Source organism: Balearica regulorum, chromosome 16, assembly GCF_011004875.1.
Source record: "Balearica regulorum gibbericeps isolate bBalReg1 chromosome 16, bBalReg1.pri, whole genome shotgun sequence".
NCBI classification, from domain to species: Eukaryota; Metazoa; Chordata; class Aves; order Gruiformes; family Gruidae; genus Balearica; species Balearica regulorum.
This window is the reverse complement of record NC_046199.1, coordinates 6,697,366-6,719,674: the sequence shown is the minus strand read 5'-3', so window position 1 is coordinate 6,719,674 and position 22,309 is coordinate 6,697,366. Positions and strand designations below refer to the sequence as shown.

General features: G+C 49.6%; 1 protein-coding gene and 1 long non-coding RNA gene across 2 annotated transcripts; one reads left to right on the top strand and one right to left on the bottom strand.

The window, feature by feature from the left end:
* The first annotated feature begins 2,374 nt into the window (after positions 1 to 2,374).
* LOC142604144 (uncharacterized) lies at positions 2,375 to 12,130 on the top strand. The gene is made up of 5 exons (XR_012838044.1): positions 2,375 to 2,468; positions 4,867 to 5,176; positions 6,057 to 6,190; positions 10,046 to 10,132; positions 11,321 to 12,130. It is a non-coding gene; the product is annotated as an uncharacterized LOC142604144 (long non-coding RNA).
* Positions 12,131 to 12,319: 189 nt separating this feature from the next.
* Positions 12,320 to 18,885, bottom strand: SLC2A10 (solute carrier family 2 member 10). The gene is made up of 5 exons (XM_075768499.1): positions 18,586 to 18,885; positions 14,973 to 16,349; positions 13,818 to 13,940; positions 13,324 to 13,459; positions 12,320 to 12,673 (listed from the first exon to the last, which is right to left on the bottom strand). Exons 1-5 carry the CDS (start codon positions 18,587 to 18,589, stop codon positions 12,577 to 12,579), a joined length of 1,737 nt encoding a protein of 578 aa, XP_075624614.1. The 5' UTR covers positions 18,590 to 18,885; the 3' UTR covers positions 12,320 to 12,576.
* Positions 18,886 to 22,309: the final 3,424 nt, after the last annotated feature.

The window sequence follows — 22,309 nt, the reverse complement described above, 5'->3', positions numbered from 1 at the left end:
TCCCAGCCCGCTTTGGAGCGGGTAACCACACGCTAGTGGTGAGGAAGACTCATTGCTGTCACTCGTTTAGTAATTAATGGTTTCTGAGCTGCTGGTGGGCACCACGCGCTGCTCCAGTGTACTCCCGGGTTTGTAAAGCAAGCCTGGGATACGCTGTTTTACACCAGGAGGGAAGTGTACCCTCAAATTCACGGTATTTCCAAACCCCAGTTTTTGGCCTGATGGTTAGATGGGAATTAGGGGTGCAGCAAGCTCCCACACTCCCCAGTTGCTTAATCAGGGAAGCTTTAGGATAACAGCTTTCCCCTCGGAGGCAAAAAGTGTCAGTCAGCTTTGGAAAGATGTTATTCTGGGACAAATCCCTGCAGGCAGCATGCATACACCTTTTGGGCAGCCGTGCCGGCAGCGGGTGATTTGCTCACGTGGGTGTTGGCCCCTGGTAGCCCCAGCTCGGCCGCTGCAGAGCCTGGAGCTGCTAACTGGAGCATCCCTGCAGCCGTGCAATAGATTGCTTCCTCACCACTCGCTTTCCAGGAGTTTGAGAGATTTGAACCCTATCCCAAATTTCTCTGCTATAATGCTTGGAAAATGTATTTGAAGGAGGCATTTACTCAAAATGCTGCTCTACAGAAATGGTTCTTTCATCACTTTTCCATTAACCTTAGAACGCTTTTAAGCACTTTCTCTTCCGTGGGAATGAAACTGGGGAATATTTCCAGCTACTCAGAATTTTTTATTTCAACTCATGGTAATTGGTCAAACCCAAGATATCAAGCAGAATCCAAACCTGACTGGCCTTTTGTGTTCTGAAAATCCCCTCCACCCTATTGTTATGTGTCTGTGTTCAGAGGCCTGTTTCTGAATATAAAGTAGGGATTTTGTGAAGCTCACCGGCGCTTTGAGTGCCAGTGCAGTGCGTAGCGTGTCTCTGCTGCATTACAAAGGTAGGTTTGTGCTTACCACGTTACTTCAAAACATAAGAAAGGCATTTTTAGAAAGCAGTTGAGTACTTTGTGCATCTGGCTTCCAGTGGAAAAACGGTGTCATGTCCTGGGTGACTTGTGCCTCTGGAGCTGGGTAAATGCTACCGCAGGGTCCTGGCTTTCTCTTAGAAAGCAACCAGTATGTGTGCTGGGTTTTTCTCTCTCTGTTCAGCTACTGTTCAGGGGTTGTGAAGTAAATTGAAGGTGAGGCCAAGGGGAAGGTTGGGTATTTCCTGCGTGTAGCTCAAGCTGTAATTACACCAGAAAGGGTCCCTGTACGGTTTCTCTGCGGACCTTGGCGTTGGCCTGCGTGTTAAAGCAGACGGTGAAGACTGGAACAGATTCCAGATTCCCCAATTTCTTTCAAAGAATTTGCAGCAAATTGAAGCATAATGTTAAAAGTGGCCTGTGCTTGTAGGGGACGTGAAGAGGCAGATTTTAGAGGGGTGGTAAAAGCGTGATGCCCGAGGCCGGTATTTACACGTGCTTCTGAGTTAGATTTAGACTTTAGAAATGGAGGTAAGGAGCAAGGAAGTTCATGTTATCTAATTGTTGGCATCCAGCTAGGCTGACGGATGAAGGGTTCGTGGTCCATCTGTTGTCACACAGGAGAGAGCAGCTCCTTCCACGGGCGCTTTGCGGTGCTGCTGAGAGCCAGCTCGCTCCGCAGGGGCTTGCCAGCCGGGACCCATGAGCAGCCCTTCAGTGTCAGGTCCCAGGGGGTTGCTGGGAGTTTTGGGGAGGGTATACCCACAGAATTCTTCTCTGTTTCAGTGGGAGGTTTGACAAGTTCAAGCCAAGCAGAGACTTTTCCATCCTTAAGCTGCGAAGCTGTTGCAGTTGCAGCCAGCCATATTTCCAGATGGGTAAAATTCCTGAGAAACGATGATGGATTTGACGCATCTCAAATGATGACAGCGGAGGTGCTGACTCCCCCTTTAATTCCTTCCCTTAACAGACAAGGTCCCTGAACCTGGCCCACTTCACTGACATGTGCGGCGCTTGTTTCTCTTTTGCTGCGTGTCTGGTTGGCTTTGCCTTCCTCCCCCAACTCATAACTCCCAGCTCCTTTCCTGCGGGAAAGATTAGGAAGGATAGGAAGTCGTCTGTGCAAAAAGCGTCCCCAGCCAAAGTAAATACAGGTCACAAGATTAGGCTTCATCAGAACTTTAAGCCTGGCCCAAGCTAAACAAATGAGCTGTCATGCTTTGGTAAAAGCTCCAGTATGAGTGAACTGGCATGACTGTAAAAACGGTAAAGCAGCTAATAGGTTTTGCAATATGGAAGCTTTAAGTTTTGTTTTTAATGCTGCATTCCTGACAGTTAGGACTCACACTGAACTTCAAATGCCATTAATTTTGTGTGTTGGCCTTGCTTGCTACTATGCAAACACACTTCCCAAAGCACAGCGACAGCAGCAGAACAGCACCGTGAGGCTGGTCTGCCCCGGAGAGCCCTTTCAGCACAGAGGAAAAACCCAAGACAGTAAGAAACACCCTGCTGCAGCTTGAACCCTGGGTTTCTTGGCTGTTGACACTCTGAGACTGAATCTTTGAATGAATTACAGATCTGCTTTGAAAAAAGCTCTAGCTGTTCAAATAGCTAGCTTTTTGATGTCCAAATATCTGCATAAACCCCACTATATGGTGATGGATACCAACAGTCCAGGCATAGTCCATAGCCATTAGGTAGTTTTTCACAAAAAAGTTAATTGAACCAGCAAATGGGTGCAATGTCTCAAATTTCCCTGTGAAGAATAAGAGGGTAATTTGCACTGAGAGGACAGGGAGTATTTTCTCTTGCATTGAACAGAGCCCATGGACATGGGACTGGGCCGTTGTCCTCTGGCACTGCCCTGTTACGCATCTCTGGAGATGTCAATCCCACCGAGCACTTTGGTTCCCACACCTGCTCAGCGGGGATGGCAGCGACAGGACAGCTGCTGTGCTGAGAAGTATTGATATAGTAAAGCACATAGAGCTGCAGAGATCTGCAATGCTCTGATATGTTCAATAATTACTGGTCATTATAAGAACTGTTATATGAAAACCATATAACCATTCTAAGAAAAAAACCCCTACCAGCCCAAGTAACAAGCATTAAAAGTCTTTATGGAACAAAAGCCAGGCTTTTAATATTGTTTTAATGTACTTGACAAGCTTTAGGTCAGAGCTAAGGCCAGCCTCTTGTAAGTGTGCAAGGGTTGAGACAATTTAAAAACCAAAATATTTCTCCCAGTAGAGACCTTGCAGCTTATCAGGTAACTGCAGACTGTATTTTGGCCATTTTTAACTGGGCATTAAAAGTCTTTTTGACACTTGCTTTATTCCCCTACAACAGACCCTAACAGCCCCTCTGAGGCCTTCTACAGCCCGATGTGTAAAATGTAATGGGGATTGTTTTAAAGAGTGGAATTTGACCTGAGAGAGATGTGAGTATTTGGGGACTACTTAGTCCTCAGTAGCACTTGGGGACTCTTTAGTTTGTGGGGCACTTTATTACTCATTAGTGCTTGGGGACACTGCGCTGTACTCGTTAGCGTGCTGTCCAGTGCCTTTTTCCATTTAAGCGTTGCTGTGTTGTGGCAGAGCATATAGACCCTTCCTCCTCCTCTTCCTCCTCCTGCTCGTGGGAGGAACAGCCAGGCCTGGGCTGCTCGAGGAGATCAGGGTGTCCCTGAGGGTGTTTGTCAGTAAAAAAGGGCTAGAGAGTCCCGTTGGCCACAAAGATGACACCCGTGGGTGCAGGGGAGCCTCTGCTGCTCACGCAACCATAAATATGTTGACAACAGACCAAGACATGCCCCCAGGAAAGCCCTTCACGCTGGTGGGACTCTCGCATAATTCCAGTTCAAAGCTACTTATCAATGCAGGCAAGACGGGTCCTTGTGTCAGCCTTGTCCTCCTGCTTTTCCTCATCCTTGCAGGAAAACCAGGAGCAAAGAGCAAGTTGGCCGCCCAAGCCAAGCCCCTCCGCTCCCTGCCGCTGGCTGCCTCCCCGAGAGAGCCCAGCCCTACAGCAGCCACCGCCGAAAGCAGAGGGGGATGCCACGCTGCTGGCAGACTCTCCGTTATTTCTGCTGCTGTGACACAAGCCTGGGTGAAACTGCCAAAATTCCTGCCCTGTCTTGTGCTGCCACGTTCTTGCTTTACAATATTGGGCAGTTGCGGAGATGTGGTCGTTCATATTGCGTGGCCACGGCCGTCGTCCCAGGCAGGGCTGTGTGGTGAAGGGAATGAGATGGGCTCAGGGATGGTGGTAGTCTTTCTCACTTTTACTGTTCCCCTTAGCTTAAATTATTCCCAGACGTGTGAACTCAGCAAACGAGGATCAAGTTTTCTCCACAAGGCAAGGTTTACTCCGGGCCTGGAATAGTGCCTGAGCTTCCCAGCGGTCAGGAAAAAACTTGCAGGGAACAGATGAGCGATTCCTTTTGTATTTTCCATCCATCAGGAAAAGCTGCATCTGAAAAAATAATAGCTGAGCTGGAAAATAAAATTAGACAAGTCTGAACAAATATGGAAACCATCCCTGACCTGGTATTGGAAAAGAGTCTCAAATGCTAGAAAGGAGAGAAGCAGAGAGAGGGAATGGATGAGTTTTGGCCTCTGTCAGGAATATGGAAGGAATTATTTCATTCTTTTTCCCTGTCTATTTGTTCTCTATATGGCACTCTGCGTGGTTAACCCTCTGTCTTTGTCATAAACATATGTGGCAGAGACAAGTTCTTTTCAGAGGTCCCAACCAAACCATCTGTTTTGCATCTGTGGTTTTGCATATGTAAATATTATTATTAATAGTAGCAAAAGCAATCATAATGGCAGCAGGAATAGAAACACTATTAATAGTCATACTACTGACATTTTTATTTGTATTGCTGCAGGAGGTCACATCATGCACCAGGACTCAGCTGTGAGTTTGAGTGAGAACAAAAGGATGGTTGTCACCCCCAAGAGATGTCAGTGAGCACAGACACCATCACGGGTGTTGTGCCAGGATTGTCACCATGGGACTGTGCTGCCTGAGCACGATGATTTGCCCCAGACCCTTTCCAAGGGGAAATGGCTCCTGACAACTGCCAGCTCCTTGCCACTCCTGCCATCGTGGCAAGGGGAACATGATTCCCAGTGGGGACAGCTCAGCTCCGCAGCTCAAAAGTAGCTGGAGACAACTGGAAAAACTCCCCAGTAAAGGTAATTACGTGATTCCTGATTATCCAGAGACTGAATTTGTCCTGGTAGGTCCTGGGGCAGAGCGGTAGCTTCTGCATTGCCCAGTATTGCACCTGAGGTCTCGCTCCCAGCCCAAGGTATCTCATCTCCATATGGAGACGACAAGCTTTTCTGCGTGGGTGACCTGTCAGAGCAACTCATTCTGCAAACCATCGGCATCTTGGTTGTTGGGGGGAGACCTTATCTTTCTATCCCTGCTTTACTTCTATGATTAAAAGTGACAGCAACTCTCCTTCTACTAATTCAATAAGCAGAGGGAAGATCTCAGGGCTAGGGGAGCTGAGGTCAGAGGCAGCGGGAGTGGCAAGAAGGCCAGGTAGAGCAGGAAGAACAAGGGCACAGGCCGTAGACCCCAAATGTGGGGAGTTTGGAGGTGCTCATGCTGGAAGGAGCACTTCAGAGAGGACAGGAGAGATGCATTGAATGGAGGAAGCCCATGCCACATTCTAGGCTTGGGTCTGATCCATGCACTGCCTGGAGACACACAAGCTAACAAAACACATCTCAACACAGCCTTCTCCTTCTAGGTTCTCCCCGGGCTGAGCCGGTATCTTTGTTCCTATACAAGGGAATGTTTTTTGTTCGGCTCTTGTTGTTTTGCTGGATCTGTAGTGCATTAAATAACACATCTTCTGGTTTGTATTTTTTCCAGTTATCGTATTTCATGTATCCTGGCTCCTTTCATCCAGCCCTGTATCCCCCTGAGCAGAGACTAAGCAGGATCCAGCCCTTGAGCTTGCTGCCTTCGCATGCACAACGAGGGACGTGGACCCCCATTCCATATTTCTCTGCTGAGTTGTGGGAGTATCTGCAGCAGGGACTGACACTTCCCTCTTTTCAGTCTGTCACCCACATCCCATTACCACGGCTGGAGCTTGAGGACTGGGTGATGGTACGTGCTGCCCCTCAAACTTCACATCACCTGCGTACAAGGTGGTTTCTGAAGTCAGTCTGGACCAGCAATAACAAGCCAAGGTTTGTACTTATTTCTTATATCATTCAGATTTTGGCTGTGGCACACTACAGGAACATGTGTAAGTGTGGGGGGGGGGCGGGGGGGGGGATTGTCAGTGCTTTTTAAAAGTCCACCCTGACAGTGCACCGTAACTTCACTTACAATCTCCTGCAATGCCGTGCTGAGTGCCCCGACCCTGCCACCTCCCAGCTCACCCCTCTGCAGGTCTGCACGCCCTGGGATGGATAAAACACTTCTCTATCTCTCCTGGAAATCTTTGCAGACAGGCATTTAAAAGACATGAAAAAAAATCTAATCAGATAAAGGGACAAACATCTAGTTCATTTACCTCTGGCTCTGGCATAGTATTGACCCCAAGGTACAGACCCCAGGGCAGCGGCTTTTGCAGCTATTTCCTTTGCAGCAGGGAGGAGCTGGGGGAGCACCAGGAGGGGTGTGGGGCTGCTGGGACAGGCACCCTATGGGGAAGGGGTAGCAGAGGTCCCCAAACGGGGCACCCAGCCCCCTCTCAGGAGCTCTCTGTGAGCTGGCTGATAATTAGGTTAGCCCCTCGCTGTCCTCCCTACCCTCTGACTAAAAGAGCTGGAAAACAGAGGTAACAAAACAAGGATCTTCTATGAACTTGAGATGTGCATCGCCCCACTTGCTATATCCCAGTCTTCCTGCCGATGACAGTCTTCCCTGGTCCCAAACATAACTTTGAGGAAATTCAAGCTTTGAGCCTCTCAGGATTAGCTTCTGGTTGTGTCCGTGCCTTCAGAGCTGGTAGCTGCTTAAAAGTGTCGTTCTCCTTTTGTTGGCAAGGCCTGAGAGCAGGTTTCCATTTGAGCAGGTTGATTTACACAGTCCTTGTGGCTGAGCCTTATTTCACAATTTCATGCGAGTCATTGGAAAAAATGGTCTTCATGCTTAGCATACGAGGAAGGGGGCACAGCCCAGAACAGCTCTGTTCAACCCCATGCAATTCCACACCCCCCCTGCCCCCATCCTGGCTATGTTTCTCTTACCACAGTCACCTCCCCTGGGACACTGGGCTTTTGCAGTGTCTTTGTCCCCAGCTCAAATCTTCCTGAAGACTCTCCCATTTTTCCAAGAGATGCTCAGCTAATCTTTTCCTGCCCACTTAGAGGAGCAAGTGGTGTCTGTGGGTGGGCTGGGGCTGGGGGGGGCTCTCCCGACCGGCAGCGATTATCCAGCAGCTCCTGGGGGGGTGGTGGTTGGGGGGTGGGGGTAGGCAGGGAAGCCACTGCCTAATCCGTCCCTGGGCTGGATGGGTGCCTGGATCATTTCAGCACGGCTCGGCGCGTTCAGACGATGTGCATGCTCTGCAGTGCAACCCGCCTCCTCGGAAAGATCATGGCACAGGCATCTGTCACCGAAACCTGTCTGCATGAAAGGCTGTCTGCACAACTGGGGGAAAAAAGAAAGGCATGACAGCACAATTAGTGAGAGCAAATGAAAGGCTGTTTGATGAGGAGGAGGGAGGAAAGGGGAGAGCTGCATAAATCCCTGGTGAGGTTTTGGGCTTGACATCAAAACCCCTTAACAGTGTATTACTTCAGCCCCCAATGTGGACAGATGTTGAGCTGTGGCTCAAAGGAAGTCAGAAATCTTTCCTTAGAAAAAAATTTGGCTAGGAAACTAAAGAAAATATTGTGAAAGAAAAGGAAATAAAAGCCCACTAAAGAAGATTTATCACTGCCTCAAGCATTTCTGTATCCTCTAGTCTTATGAGGTCTCAGCCTCAGGGGAGAGAAAAAGAGAAACAGCCTGTTGCTGCACTAATGGGCCACAAATTTCGAGCGGGGATGCATTTGTCCAGTTAGACGATGATGGAGGGAGCTAGTTCACCCAGCTGAGGACTCCTCCAATCCACACTAACCCCAGGTGGCTTCCAGTGGCCTCTGGCACCAGCCTGCAGCTTTCCCTGGCACATCTGTCTCAGGTGCCCTTTTTGCCCACTCAATTTTGCAAGGTTCTTCTGGAGCCCGTTCCCATTGGCAAAACGTTTATTTCCCAAAAGAACTTAGCATCATCCACAAACCTGGAGATTTTGCCGTCCAATCCCTTCCCCACACCACAAATGAAGATGTTGAATAAAACCAGACCCAGCAGAGATGCTTGGGCTACCCCATTGCTGAATCTCATCTGTCCTCAAAAACTGTCTGTTAAACCCTGTACTTTGTTACCTACAAGATAGGAATATCTTTTAACTGGGTTTCAATCCATAAAAGGACTGTTGTTTCAACCCCATGGCAATGTAAATTTTTAAAAACAATTTTGCCAAAATATTTTTTTTTAATTTCCATCTATTCTGTCTGTTGGGTTCTCCCTATCCATGCGCATGCTGGTATTTTCCTAGAGTCCCAGCGTGCTGGCAAGACAAGCTTTCCCTCTTCAGCAGCCGTGTCTGCTGGCTCTTTCCCACCACCTGCCTGCTGACTGCTGGTGCAGACCCGACCACCCCAGCAGGGATGGAGGTGACACCCCTGCAGCTCCCAGCGTCCCCTTCCAGAGCTTGGTTTGTAGGTGGGAGCTACGTTAGCAACCTGCCGGTCCTCTGGTACAGTTCCTCTACTACAGTGATGTAGTTCCTCTAACTTATGGGCTACAAAGAATGAACCGGGTGTGAGGATCTCCCAAATACCTGCAGCAGTAAAGACCAACACACAGTTATGCCCGAGCTGTTTTGCCGTGCCTTACCCTCCTTGGTACCCTCATTGCACCTTTGTATTGAGCAATGGCTCCCTAGCCCGCTGCTTACTTCTGATATATTTAAAGAAACTTTTAAAAAAAAAAAAAATCCTTGCAAGGAGATCTTTATGCTCTTTTTTACCTCTTTTAATTTTCTGTCTACACATTACTTGCTATGTTTTATGGGTTTTCCTTTTATCCTCATGTGGGAAAACTTTCCGCTTTTAAAATGCTGACCTTCTCTCTGTGATACCACCTTAACCTTAGCAGTGAGTCAGGCAGGGTGTTTTTTAGGACCTCTTAGGTCTTTTTGAGTTGTGGCACATGTTTTACGCGGGCTTTAATAGAACATTTTTTAATCGCCTCCAGACTGCTTGCAGGCTCCTTGCTTTCTGTCTGTTCCTTTTCATTTTGTTGTTATTGACTAATCACCTTCTTTTTTCATAGCTCCCTTTCTTGAAATTGTAGAGCCACACGCTGGATTTATTTGGTGTGCTCTCTCCTGCTACAGCATTAAATGGGTTGTTTTGTGGTCACTAGCAGAGAACAGCTCTCCCACAAACACCTTGTGAAGCAGGTCCTGTGCACCGCTACCCACCAAGCCCAGAGCTGCAGCCCTCCTTGCTGCTTCCAGCGCTGCTTGGTCCAGGAGACTCATTATTGCATCCAAAACCACTTTTTTCTTCCTGATGGATCACTGAGCTGACTATCTAATCTCATTTTGTATCTGCTGATTAATACCTTTATCCTGATCAAGAGTCAGTACCACAGTCCCGGCTCTATGTTTTTTCCAATTGGAATCTGGGATATCCTGTCTCGAGACATCTGTACTGGTACTGGGGTTGTCATTCAGGGTGATCAGAAGACTTGACATTAATATATTTTTTTTTTTTAAGCTTCTGGTATAGGGACAGAAGTACCTCTAAGTTTTGCCCTTGCTTGGTTGCTTAATGTTTCTGTGGGTCTGTCAGTACTATACACAATCCAACTCACCTTATTTATTGCAACTGCATCATTTATTTCCCTGCTGCTCTTCCCCTGGATGCTGGCCACATCTTCCTCACAAGGAGTGCAAGTCTGAATTTCTACACCCACTGAGTTTCCTTCAGCTTCTTATTTAAATGCTCCTTTATGGCTTTTCCATTTTTCTGTGCCACCAGCCCATCTCTGCTGCGATGAAAGTGCAGGACCCTGTGACACCAGCCAGCAGGTTCAGAGCTGTCTCCCTAGCAGGAAGCCCTTCCCAGGTGCGTACACCCCCTCATCACAAGGGCTGCAAGAGCGGAGGTGGGACTCGGCTCTGCAGCATCCCCGAGGCTCTCCCAGCGTCTCCTCTCCACTGGCCTTGCACTCCGTGCAAGCACAGGCACCCGAACACAATGTGCTTTGTGTGATGAGCTGGGCAGCCCCTTGCAGGTTCTTCCTGCCTCATGGGTTGAAGCCGTTGGGTTAAAGTTGCATCATGTTTTTCTGAAGAAAGCAGGAACGGCAGCCTTCTTACTCTGGGCTTACTAATCCCCCTTACCACAAGCTAATTTACAGCTTTCTGTACCATCACCCACAGAGCCTGGCAGTGTCAGTAGCCCTGTTTGCTGTCCCCAGAGCTAACTTGCCCCCCAACCCCACCAGCCCTGCTTGCTGCCCCAGCAGCCAACCCCCTTACCTGGGCCCACCTCACCTCCTCATGAGGCCCAAGGGTCTCCATCTTCTCCCCTTCCCCTCGCCCCCCAGGGCAGCCCCAGCTGCCTGCCCACCCCCATGCCGGGGTGCCCCTGAATTCCCCTTCCCATCTCCCCCCTTTTCGAGCTGCATCAAGCCCGTAGGCACAGCATGGGGGGGCAGTGGCACCCCAACTCTGTAGGGTGTGGGGGGGAGGGGGTCCCTCAGGCTCAGACGCTGTATTCGAGGGCTGAGGTGGGCTGAGATTTTGGTCATGGGGGGGATCTGTCTGTCGCCCCAGTGCCAGGGTGGACTCGCAGCGGGGGTGCAGCAGTGCCCGGAGCAGAGCTCCCTGCGCAGGGCCGGTGCCGCGGTGCCGGGGTGTCCCCTCGCGGCAGACCGGGCGCGGTGCACCCTCGGCCCGCTGCGGGCGGCAGCGCGGTCCGGGCACCCCCCAGGTGCTGCTGGGGCAGGCGGCAAATGGTCACAGCCCGGAAAGAAAAACCGCTCTGGAGCTCTGCTGGCCCTTGGCGGTACCTCCCCTACAACCAAATATATATAGGGGCGCACGCACGCACCTACTCTCCGCACCCCACGCCCCCATCCCTCTTGGCCAGGGATCCCCTGGGGAACGTGCGACCCTGCTACCAACGGCCACAGGCTGCAGCCATAATCTGGACACTGACTTTAGCTCCTAGGACAGCAGATATTTTTTTTTTTCCCCTAGAAAATCAGTTACCCCTGATACAGCTCAATATACGTGGGCTTTTTTGCAGGAAGAGAGCATCGGGTTTTTTGTTTTGGGGGTGTCCTTGTGTGCCTTGGGGTGACAGCATCTGCAGCACATGAGGGACTTCAGAAATATCAAATTCTGGTTGCAGCAGAGGCGTGGCAGGGAGGCCGATGCAGAGGTGGATGAGGAAGGCTGTGGGTGACTCTCATTGCCCAGTGGAAAGAGAAAAGCACATCCCGAAAGTGCTTCAGGCAGACACCTCACAGCCATGGACTGAACTACAGCCAAGGACAGATAATTGTCCACAGTGGCTTTATGGCTTCTCTTTGAGAAAGGGGTGTGAATGACGTGGCAACATCCTTTGTGTTTGTCCCTGTAGTCCCAACCAGGTAGCTCAGTGTAGCAGTCACTGGTCCCCAAGGAGTTGCATTTTCAGTGGAAAACCCCAAGCTTTGGGACTTAGTTCCTTCAGGTGTTCAAAAGAGGCAAGGCTGGCTGTTCAGCAGGACACCAGATCCTCCTCTCACAAGGTTTGCGGAGTGAGTGTGGTGTTAGTAGGGTGTTGCTTTATAATTTGTATGTGTTAGGAAGAGGGGTGAATTAATCAAAGAACGTACAATTGTAAGAGGGTGGAATACTTGTAGAAGGTACCAGAATATTGCATGCATTTTTGTACATGATCATGAATGCAAAGCAGCCCCTGTGTACAAAAGCAAGCAGCCAAACACGTATGTGAGATGTACTTCTACACTTGTTTAGCGTGGGCCTTGGATGATCAGGCAGGAGAGCTGCTGGGCCTTGACACTATAGGAAATAGCAGCCCATGAGCTAGCACTCGTTCTGCCGCCACTGAAACAGGGCGTTTATCCGCATTCGCTCCCATCTCAGACTCCAGGCTCCTACGCAGACGTTACAAAAGGTGACAATATCGATGTATGTTGCTGAGTGCTTAATGCATTCCTTCTGCGCTACAGTCCCCTCTGCAAAGCATCAAGTATTTCAACGTACCTTGCTTACAAATGAACAGCACGGATGGAAAGCATTGTCAGCAAGTTGTGCTTTAATTCCTATGTACAAAACCATTAATCTCTTAAATGATAGGCGATACAAACCATGAAAAAGAAAAGATATCAAAGGAACCTACGATCTGTCAAGGACCCAAAGGACAACTATCGGCATGTCCCAAGACATAAGGCACTGCGGTGAGAACCGTCTGTGAGAGGTCACCAGTTAAAGGCCGTGGAAAAGAACTGTCTGGATGGCACAGCCTGCTCCGCTCCTCAGGGTGATGCTGCGGTCTCATGTGCTGCTGGCGTGTTCCACTCTCTGGTACTGGGCGTGTTTGCAGCTCGCTCCTCTTCCATGTCTCCGCTTAAATACGTTTCCTTCCCACACCCTGCTGGGCAATGGTGAAGGTCAGCTGCAGCAGCTGCTGCTCACAGGGAGCCAGGCAGGGGTTTACGGCAGTTGCCCCTCCCCAGCCCCCCCCCAGTGTGTGCTCCCTCCCCTTGGCATCGTGGTCTTGTGGCTGCACAACCTCCCTCTGCTCCAGCGGTGCTTGCCCTGCCACCTCCTCCTCAACCAGGATTGCACAAACCCCTCTTGATCTTTCCTTGCCCATCACAGGCTTTGCATGGAAATTACCAGGTGAGAGCCTGCGGCATGTGTTACACCAAGGGATATCTCTGCCCCAGAGGAGAAGGATCAGTCCAGGATTACTCTAAGGACCTCACTGTCACGACCTGCCTGTGCCATGTTCTGGTCCTGCTCTCCTCCCCTCACCCACAAGCCCTGGCTTTTAGCCCTGTTCTTCCCTAGTGTCACTAGTGCCCTCCAGCAGCACAGCCACAAAGCTCAGGGCAGTGACCTGCTGATGAACCACGCTGCAGCTCTCCCGTCCCATCGGCCTGCACAAACCTGAGATATTCTCAGCAGCACTGACCAGACTTTGCAACAGCCCTGAGCTGCCCAGTGCCACAGACCTTGGGGACTGCTAGTGGGAAGAACCCAAAGCCAGCCCTCACGCTGGTATAACAGCACACATACCGTTTCCTGGAGAACTGCTGGTCTATCTCCTCTAAGGACTGTCCTTTCGTTTCCGGAACAAAAAAGTAAATGAATATAACAGCCATCATTCCCATCAGTCCATAGAGGAGAAACATCCAAGAGAAACCAATGGCATCTGCAGAGAGATTCAAGTGCATGAAGGGTCTGTTGGAGGTAAGTCATGTCCTGGGATACAAAAGAAGCTGGTTGCTTACTGTGAGGAGGTCATTGGTGCCTGACAGGGGCATCTTATTTTGAGAAGCTCTCAGAAGGGAGTTTCCTGACACTGCGGTACTATAGTACAGCCCAGCAGGTGATGGATGACTTTCATGAAAGGGTGGCGGAGGGACTAGTTTTTCTGCTCTTGGAGGCATCAGGGTCACACTTATTCCAGGCCCCAGGGTTGAAAATGCCACTTAATCTCCAAACAGCTTGGGATGGCCACCTTCCCTAACCAGCTGTGGGAGTTGGAGGGATGGGGGATGGCCACTTACCAATAAGGTCCAGGAAGGAGAGGCTGATCAGTAAATTAGCAGCCCAGTTAAAGCTGTTACAGAAGGCAAATGCTCTTCCTCTTATCCCAGCAGGGTAGATCTCACTGAGGACCAGCCAGGTCACTGCACGGATTAGAGAGATCAGAAAGACAGTTGTAGGGGTTAAGCAATTTATTTGCGAAATGGGCAAGGAAGATTTCAGCAGGGGTTTTAAACTCTGGCTTCACCAAGCACCCGCTGCTGGTAGCGTCAAACATTCATTGATCTCAACAGAACACTTCACAGTAGAACACTTCAAAACTCCCATGTTCGGTGCTCCACAGAGGAATGAAATACCAATGAACAGGTCCAGGGAGTAAAGAAGAAAGCAGGGGAGTTGGTCATTCCATTCAGGGATGATGGAAAAGGTATGGCATACCTGCTGTCAGGACATGCTCTTTGTAAAGAAATAAGAAAGGGGTAGGATTAGGGAGATGATGTTCTGTTTGGAACAGAGCTAAAGCAATATATATCTTAAAGTAGTCTCTCCTATCTCAGGGTTATTTTGCTTGAAATAAGTTACAGGGTCACTGTCAAGCCCATGAAATTTGCTCACTTATGTTTTTTCTTGAGATGCTGTATTCTCTATCAAGTCATTTAAAGCAATAAATGCCAGAAAACAGTAGAGGTCACATGGAAGCAAGAACTAGTCTCTATTTTCATCTGATGAATAATGATTGCAGAAAAAGACCAACTGATATGGAGAAACTTTCAAAGAGGTTCCATTTCCAGTTCTGCCTCTGACTTTCTTTATCATACAGCAGAAGTCCCTCTGTCTTCAGTCCTCTATTTTTCTCCTCACTAGGGTGCTGGGAAGATTAGGTAGTGTTTGCGGGATGCTCTACTTTTGCAATGAGCGTGACAGAAAAACAAAACCATTGCAAGGGTAGTGATAGCATGGAAAAGCAAGTTATTCTAGTGCTGTACCAGCCCTACAGCTGGCAGAGCTGCAATGCTAGAAAACGATTCAGTGGGCAGAAGGTGACATACTTCCAGTCCCCAGACACTGAGCTGCTTGGTAAAGCAGATACATAATGAACGTTTCAAGCAGCCTGTAAAGGTCAGCCCTACTTTATTCTCTGGGTTAGTGCAAGGATATATAAACACCATACTTACTTGGTCCAAATCCAATTGAGAAGGCGCTCACAAAAGCCATCATGCTCAGCAGCGTAATCCAATTTAAAACTATATTTTCTGTCCAGGGAGCACCATTGAAAGGAGGACCTGTGTTTTCCACTCTCTCTTTGTTGGACTGATCTACCAAGCCCCTTTTCTGATTGAGGGAAGAATTGGGAACAACCTCTCTGCTTTGAATACTGGCAAAAACTTTTGTAAGGCTCCTCGTGGCAGCAAAACCAGGGCCTGCCTGACTTTTGACAGCACCCGATGCTGGTGGGATGGGTGACACAGTAGGCTGGGAGGATACGGGCATCAGGGGGTGCTGGGTGAGGCTATGGGATGCATTCGGGTCTGCGGCTGCCTTGCAGTCCCTGGCCATGGCCAGCGGAGCAATGCGGCTGGTGAGGCCGATGGTGGTGACGGAGATGGCCATCACCAGGCAGCCAGCCATGAGTAGCACTCTCCTGCCAGCCTTGTCTGCAAAGGCCATTGCAACGAGCGTGGCCACCACTTTTATCGCCCCCAGCCCAACAGAGGCCAGGATTGCTGAGGAGTTGCTCTGGAACCCCACCGAGTGAAAGATTTTGGAGGCATAGCCCAGCACATTGGGCTGCCCAGTGAACTGCTGGAAGAGCACCAGTCCCAAGCCTACCAGAGTCCGCCTTCTCATGTTGTCTCTGGTCCTGAAAAGGTCAAGAAATGAGTAATGTTTCTCCTTATAGGGCTCCCGCTCTGCCATCTCTCTGTCCTCAGTGTTCTGCAATTGAATGAGGCCCTTCTGGCAGTCTGAGTCCCACGAGCTTAATTTCACAGGGTTCACTGGGAGAAAGAGGATGCTGAGGAACTGCATGGCTGTCGGGGCAATGGCCAGCCCAAACATGTACCTCCATCCCTCATCCACATCCGCAAAGATGTAATTCAGTGCATAGGACAGTAGGATGCCTACGGTGACACCCGCTTCGTACAGAGACACCAGCAGCCCTCGCCGATGAGCAGCCACCATTTCTGAGACGTAGATGCAGCAGGCCATGGATGAGACAGAGATGGCAAAGCCCACGGTCATGCGCCCAATGACCAGCCCAATAAATGACCTTGCCAATGTGAGAATAAGGCTGCCAACCAACAGGACCAAGTTGCTGACCAGGATTGCTCTCCTCCGTCCATGGCGGTCAATGAGGATCCCCCCAACCAGAGAGGCGAGGAGAGCTCCGATAAGGAGGGCGCTCACAAGAATTTCTTGCTTGAAGCAGCTGAGGTGAAAGTTTATCTGCAACTGCAGCAGTGCACCAGAGATAATCCCCAGCTCGTATCCAAATATCAGCCCACCCAGGAGAGACACCAGTGCAGACAAGAGGAGGACCAGCAGTGCACGACCTGGAAAACAAGCAAGCAAGCAACACTACGTTCAGTTTTCTGGCACTAGCTGGCAAGCTATCAGCACAAACAAGCTGGAAAAAAACTCTCCCAGGACACCCAAGTTTTCCATCTACAAAACCATGATGCTGAATTTCCCCAAAAGGCAGTAGGTCATGTGTAGAGGCACTTGCAGATACTCACACAACCTACCAGGCCTGCATGCACATCCACTACCTGCAGAGGCACTCATTTGAGGTGCAGAACTGTGAAAACAGAACTTTGTTGACAAAGTTAAGACTTGTATTTAAGTGGAGGACAGTGATTTGTAGTGCCTGGAGTTGTGCGGGGGTATCCTCCGTGACCTCCCATGATTCTGGTTAGAAAACCTGTGCTGCGCAGGAAACACAGCTTCTGCTTTCTGGTTCTGAATTGTTCTGCATTATCATTTTCATGTTTCAGCGCATGTGGCACCACCAGCTCTCACTGCAGGCTCTGCATTCTCACTCCCTACCTTGTCATTAAAACGGCTGCTCACAAAAGTTCATTTCCCCTAGTTAATCTTGCATTCCCAGCACGACTTTGTGGGGGTGGCCTTCTACAGCACGTAGTGCCCAGGATCCCTGATCCAGGCACAACCTTCTCAGGCTGATCCAGGACTACAGCACAAACTTCATCTTGAGCTGAAAAGCTCACTGTTGCTGGCCTCAAATACAAGAAGCGATTGACCTTGCCCTTCCCATATAGCTGAGCATGCAAGTTTAGTAAGTTTAGTTAAAACAAGAAAAAACAACAGCAAAAGCAAACCAAACCAACCAACCCACCCCAAAGAACCCTAAAAAAAAAAAGGTGCTTGCTGCACACGCCTCTCACCCTGGGGAGAGGATGAAAAGGTGACCACGTGTGAACCATTAGTCATGTTATGGCAGGGGGGATTGCACATGGTGTGAGAGTCAGTGCTGACCCAGGGACATCTTCCCTCCAGTTACAATTTTGGAGGCGCAGGCAAATTGCATTAGCTTAGAGGTTTGTGCTGATTTTGAGCGTATAATACTATCTGTATTCTCACATTGGCTTTGTTTAATTAGAAATACTCATAGTTTCAGTGGACTCTGTGTGGAAAGAATGTGGACACAACCACCAGACCATGGAAAACTTTCCTCACCCCGCCTAAGGGCTTTTTTCCCCTCATAAGCTCTGTTTAATAGGAAGTGTCTCTATTTGGCCTTTAATTACAGCTAGCAATAAAGGTTATTTCTCAGTGATGGCTATATTTATATTTGTATTTATTCTGTAACCCTCTGTGTTTCATTTGTGTTACTTATGTCATCCCAGCTACACACCAGTCCCTCCCACCACGCTCTGTGTGACTACCTGCACTGCTTTTATCACTCCTTGTACACGTTATGCAGATAATTAGAAAAAAATATTTGCTCACTGAGAACAAAAGGCTTTGCATAAAGCAGGCGTGCCATTAGTTTCAAGCCACAAACTCAATTAGAGTTGATTCCATCAGATTTTGCTGTATTTCTTGTTAACTTAATGAGCAGCAATAGTTTATGAACCTTGTTTGAAATCCAGCTTTGTATATAGTCTATTCTGATGTAGCTGGGGAACTTGAGAACTCTTCGGATCTTCGCGTGAGGACAGAAAGTTTGGTGGGTCTCACAAGGAGCCGTGCCAGGCAATTCCCTGCCTATGATGAAACTTGGTCGGAGGGCCGTGCTCCAGGACTGAGCAGTAACCAGTGCTGCTGACCTGGCTGAGACTGGGCTGACTTTTGAACTGCTGAAGTCCCTTTTTGCCTACACCAATGCCAACAGGCGCCGCTGCCTCTAGCAAAGCTGTAGCGCTCCCTCCACACTCTCTGGGGCTCTGCTCCCGCTCGCAGCCCTCTCTTCCCGGGTATGCTCCTGGGATGGCCCTGGGACTGTCACGGGAAATTGCATGTCTCTTTATGTTTGCTGCTGGAAGTGCTAAAAAAAATAGAAAGAAAGGGAGTTGGAGGGCGGGGGGAGAGAGATGCAGTCTCAGCCTTTAGGAAAAGTTGAAAACTTTAAAAAAAAAAAAAAAACAAAAAAACAAAAAAACAAACACCAAACCACTTTTTCCCGGACCAGGACGCGCCCATTCCCAGCCCGGCTGCCCCTTCCCGTGAGGGTCTCGCCGCCTCCCTCCCGCCGGCGGGGGGGCGGCCGCCGTCCCGCACCCCCGGGGCGCCCCCGGCCTCCCCCTCCCCGGCCCTGCCGGCACTCACCCATGGCGCGGCGGGGCAAAGCCCCCGGCGCTCCGCGGCGGCGGACGCGGATCGGGGCGGAGCGGATCGGGGTCCGGCGGCCGGAGCGGGGCCGCCCAGCGCCACGTCGCTCCCGCCCTGCCTCCCGGCCGGGCAGCCTGGGGCTTGTAGTAGCCCTGCCCGCCCCCTCGGGGAGCCGGGGGTGGGGGGTCCCGGGCGGGCCGCCCCTCGCTGGGATGTGCTGCTCGGGGTGCCGACTGCCCCGGGGCGCTGATGCGAAGGGCCCGGGGGGAAGGAGCGTAACTCCGGGGGGATGAATGAGTCTGGCCGGACGCGCTCCCGCTCGCCGCGCCGTAACCCGGGGCTGGGCGTGGGGCCGCTCCCTGCAGCCCAGGCTTGTCCCCGCGGGGTGGCTGGGGACCTTTTACCGGGGGTATATTGCTAATCGGTCTGGAAACGGGGATGTGGCAGGGCACGGCTCAGGTTGCTGGAATGACGACTCTGTCCGCAGTCTATCGCCGACTGCAGACCCTCTCTAATGCAGAGCCTCACTCCTCTAGGCTAGAAAGCCTCTAGGAAGCCCATGAGAGATTGACAGTTTATTTTAGTTTTTAGGTAGCTCGGTTGCAAAGCCAAGGAAAACCTGCTAGGAAAGAAGTGACCATTTCAAAGGTTTAAAAATAACAAAAAACCAACCAAACGAAAAGCAATGTGACTGAGTTTGCACTCTTACCTTTCTCTTCTGTGGGACAGAAAGGATCGGTCACTCGAGCTTATTTCCTTCACCCTCCATTAGGCAAAATATTTCAGTATTCAACTTTCCTTGCAGTTAACATTCTTTTACTGCTGAGTGGAACAGAAACCTTCCTGCTGGCTACTGCATAAAAGACACCAACTGAGACTTCCACTTGGATGCAAGGTATTTTTCTGAGTTTGAGGGTAAGTTCATGTATCCCAAAGTCCAGTTTGTAAAACAAGGATTTTACAGAACTTGATATGCCTACAAGTGCTTTCAAAAATCTTTAACACAACGCAAACATTCTCCCTTGGTGCTGTTAATGCAAAGTGCGGTTGCTGGGAAGGTTGCGGTGTCGTGAAGTACATGTGATGTTCAGAAGGTTGCTGTAACCCAGCTGGTGTGGGGACCAGCACAGGGAAGATGTGCTGCCGCAGGTTTGCGGGTGGGCTTGCACAGCCTTCCCAGAGCCACGCAACAGGGACTGCCGCTGAAGGATAAGTGCAAATGACCATAAACCTGCATTGTGAGCTGGGATGTGACTGCAGGTAATATTTCATTTAATCACACCCTTATAACAGCATGAGCTCCAGCCCAGTGCTCTGTGAAACCTGTGCTGGTGAAGCTTTTTGCTACAACACCAGGTCGAGTTGGGGAAGGTCTGCATCAGTGACCATCGTGTCTGTGGTGCCGGCACACCCCTCTGACACAGGTGGGTAAACAGGTTGGGTGAAGAATGAGGAACACATGATATTTTTTTGAAAAAGCTTTTTCAGTCATTCCACCTGTTAATGTGACATTTAGGATAAATATTTAAAGAATTATTCTTCTTCTAATTAGGGGGATACATGTCGTGGCTCTGTTCTGCAGACCAGTGATGCTGACTCTTTTTTTGCTCCAGCTCCTAGTTTTGGGATGCTTGAGATGGGCAATACTGGATCATGCATATCCTTTCAGCTTTAGGCTGTTGGATATTCAGCCTGCAACACAGGCAGCAGTTGATGAAAGGGTTTTGGTTTTGTTTCTTCTGAAACTCAGTGAATATTGAAAGTGTTTCAAATCATCTACCTGGTTTATAGATTAAATAAATGCTTCCCATTCATATGCTCTCATTTCAATGGAAATACAGTATGTAAAAATACCTCTTGTAAAACCTTGTATCTGACACCAACTGACAGCTGCACAGGGATCACACACTCGGGGAAGAATGGCTTCAGACATGAACACCAGCCAACAGAAACCAATGGAGTTCACGGAATGAGCTTTTCAATAGGATTTCCAATTCATATTAAAGTAGTTTAAAAAGCTCTGAAATCATGACCAGCTCTCGTGATACTCAGCAGGAGAAATGACTGCAATTTTCTCTCTTCCCCAACACCCCGCGTAGGAGGCCAGTTCGCAGCAGGCACTACAGCTCTGTGTCTGGGCTCACGTTTGGGAACACAGGGGGATGCTGGGGATACAGCGTAATCTTGCCCATGATCTCTGGCCCCTGCAGCTTCTCCCTGGAGCTCAGGCCTATACATTTTGAGTGTGTTGTGTTATGAACTGGGGGAGATGTTTCCCAACATGCCATTCCCCATCATGCCAGGCAGAGAGCCAGAGGGGACCTACAAACCCGCTCTTGGCTACGTGATCTGCAGTTTGCCTGAGTAATTCCTTCCTTCTCAAATGATTTCAGTGTGAGAAGGAAGAAATGATATTTTTCTCCATGGTCGCTCAGCATTTGTTTATCTGCCACCCTGCCATTTTCTGGAGGCTTCCTGTTCTCTGGCAGGGCAATAAACATCATTAGCACAGACAGCAAGGAGGCAATGTCCTGGGGAGTATAGGCAGAGCTTTATGATATGTTTACAAAAGGCGGCCAAAAAGATGACATCAGTATGTACAGAAATGCAGCCGCTGAGTTGACGCTGTGCATGGCTGCGGGCTATGGTCCTCTGAAAAAAAAAAGGTGAAAACATGCTATGATGTACAGCAAAGATAATTCTTCCTTTGCATTGTTTGTTTGGATTTGGTTTTTGGTTTTTTTTCTTCTTTTCCTTTGCAGGAGAAAATCTTCCTTTGCAGTTTTTAAAGTACATCTTTCTTATCATGCCATTTGTAGTTAATGGGTATTCTGGGCCTGCTGAAGTCAGTAGCTTTGTCCCTAAGCTCTGCATAAGAAGGTCTGGAGGGGCTGGATCCATCAGACATGGCCCATGCTTCATGTCGACACGTTTCTAGCCTTGCTCCCTCCTGCAATGCTTTCCTCCTCCTCTCGAGACTGTGTGTCTTGGCAGTGCCATTTCCCCATCTGATCCTTATCTTGCTCTTGGCTGCTGGACTTGCGGGGCGCGAGGACGCGTTCCTGCTTTGCAGCCGAACAACACATCTCCAGGGCTGAGCCGCAGGAATGCGCTTCCTGAAGGGCTCGGCGTTTGAAACGGCAGCCTGTGTTTGGTAACACAACCTGGCTGTGATTAAGCTCTACCTGAGGGCTGGAGCAGTTAAAACAGGCTTTAAAAAAATCACAAATGAAAATATAAATACAAGAGGAAAGAGAAGTCCGTCCTGGAAAAAGGGAGACATGGTGTTCAGCAACACTCATCACACACTCATGCACATTTTCTCTAATTACAGTTGACCCTTAGGAAGGAATTCAGGGGACCAAACTGACCAAGCTCAATTCAGTTACTGATGAAAATTATAATCCAAGAGCAGGCACCAGTGTTACAGCTGGCTGGGATGGAGCCAGCTCGCCAGGCACCTGCATTTATTGCGTGCTCGTTTACAGCCCAGAGAGCTTTCTCCTTATTACACCAGGCTGCACGCATTTTCTTTTATATTTATCCTAACCCTGGGGGGGGAGTTGCTGGAAATGCTGGTCAGCACTGGTGGTCACCCCGTGGGTCCTGTTTCCTGCACATTTTAGGGGTGCCTCCAGCATGGCAGCCTGAGGCAACCCAGGGTGCTTGCCTGCACCCCTGCACCCCTCTGTTGGGTGGCCGCTCCCTGCAGCCTACCCTG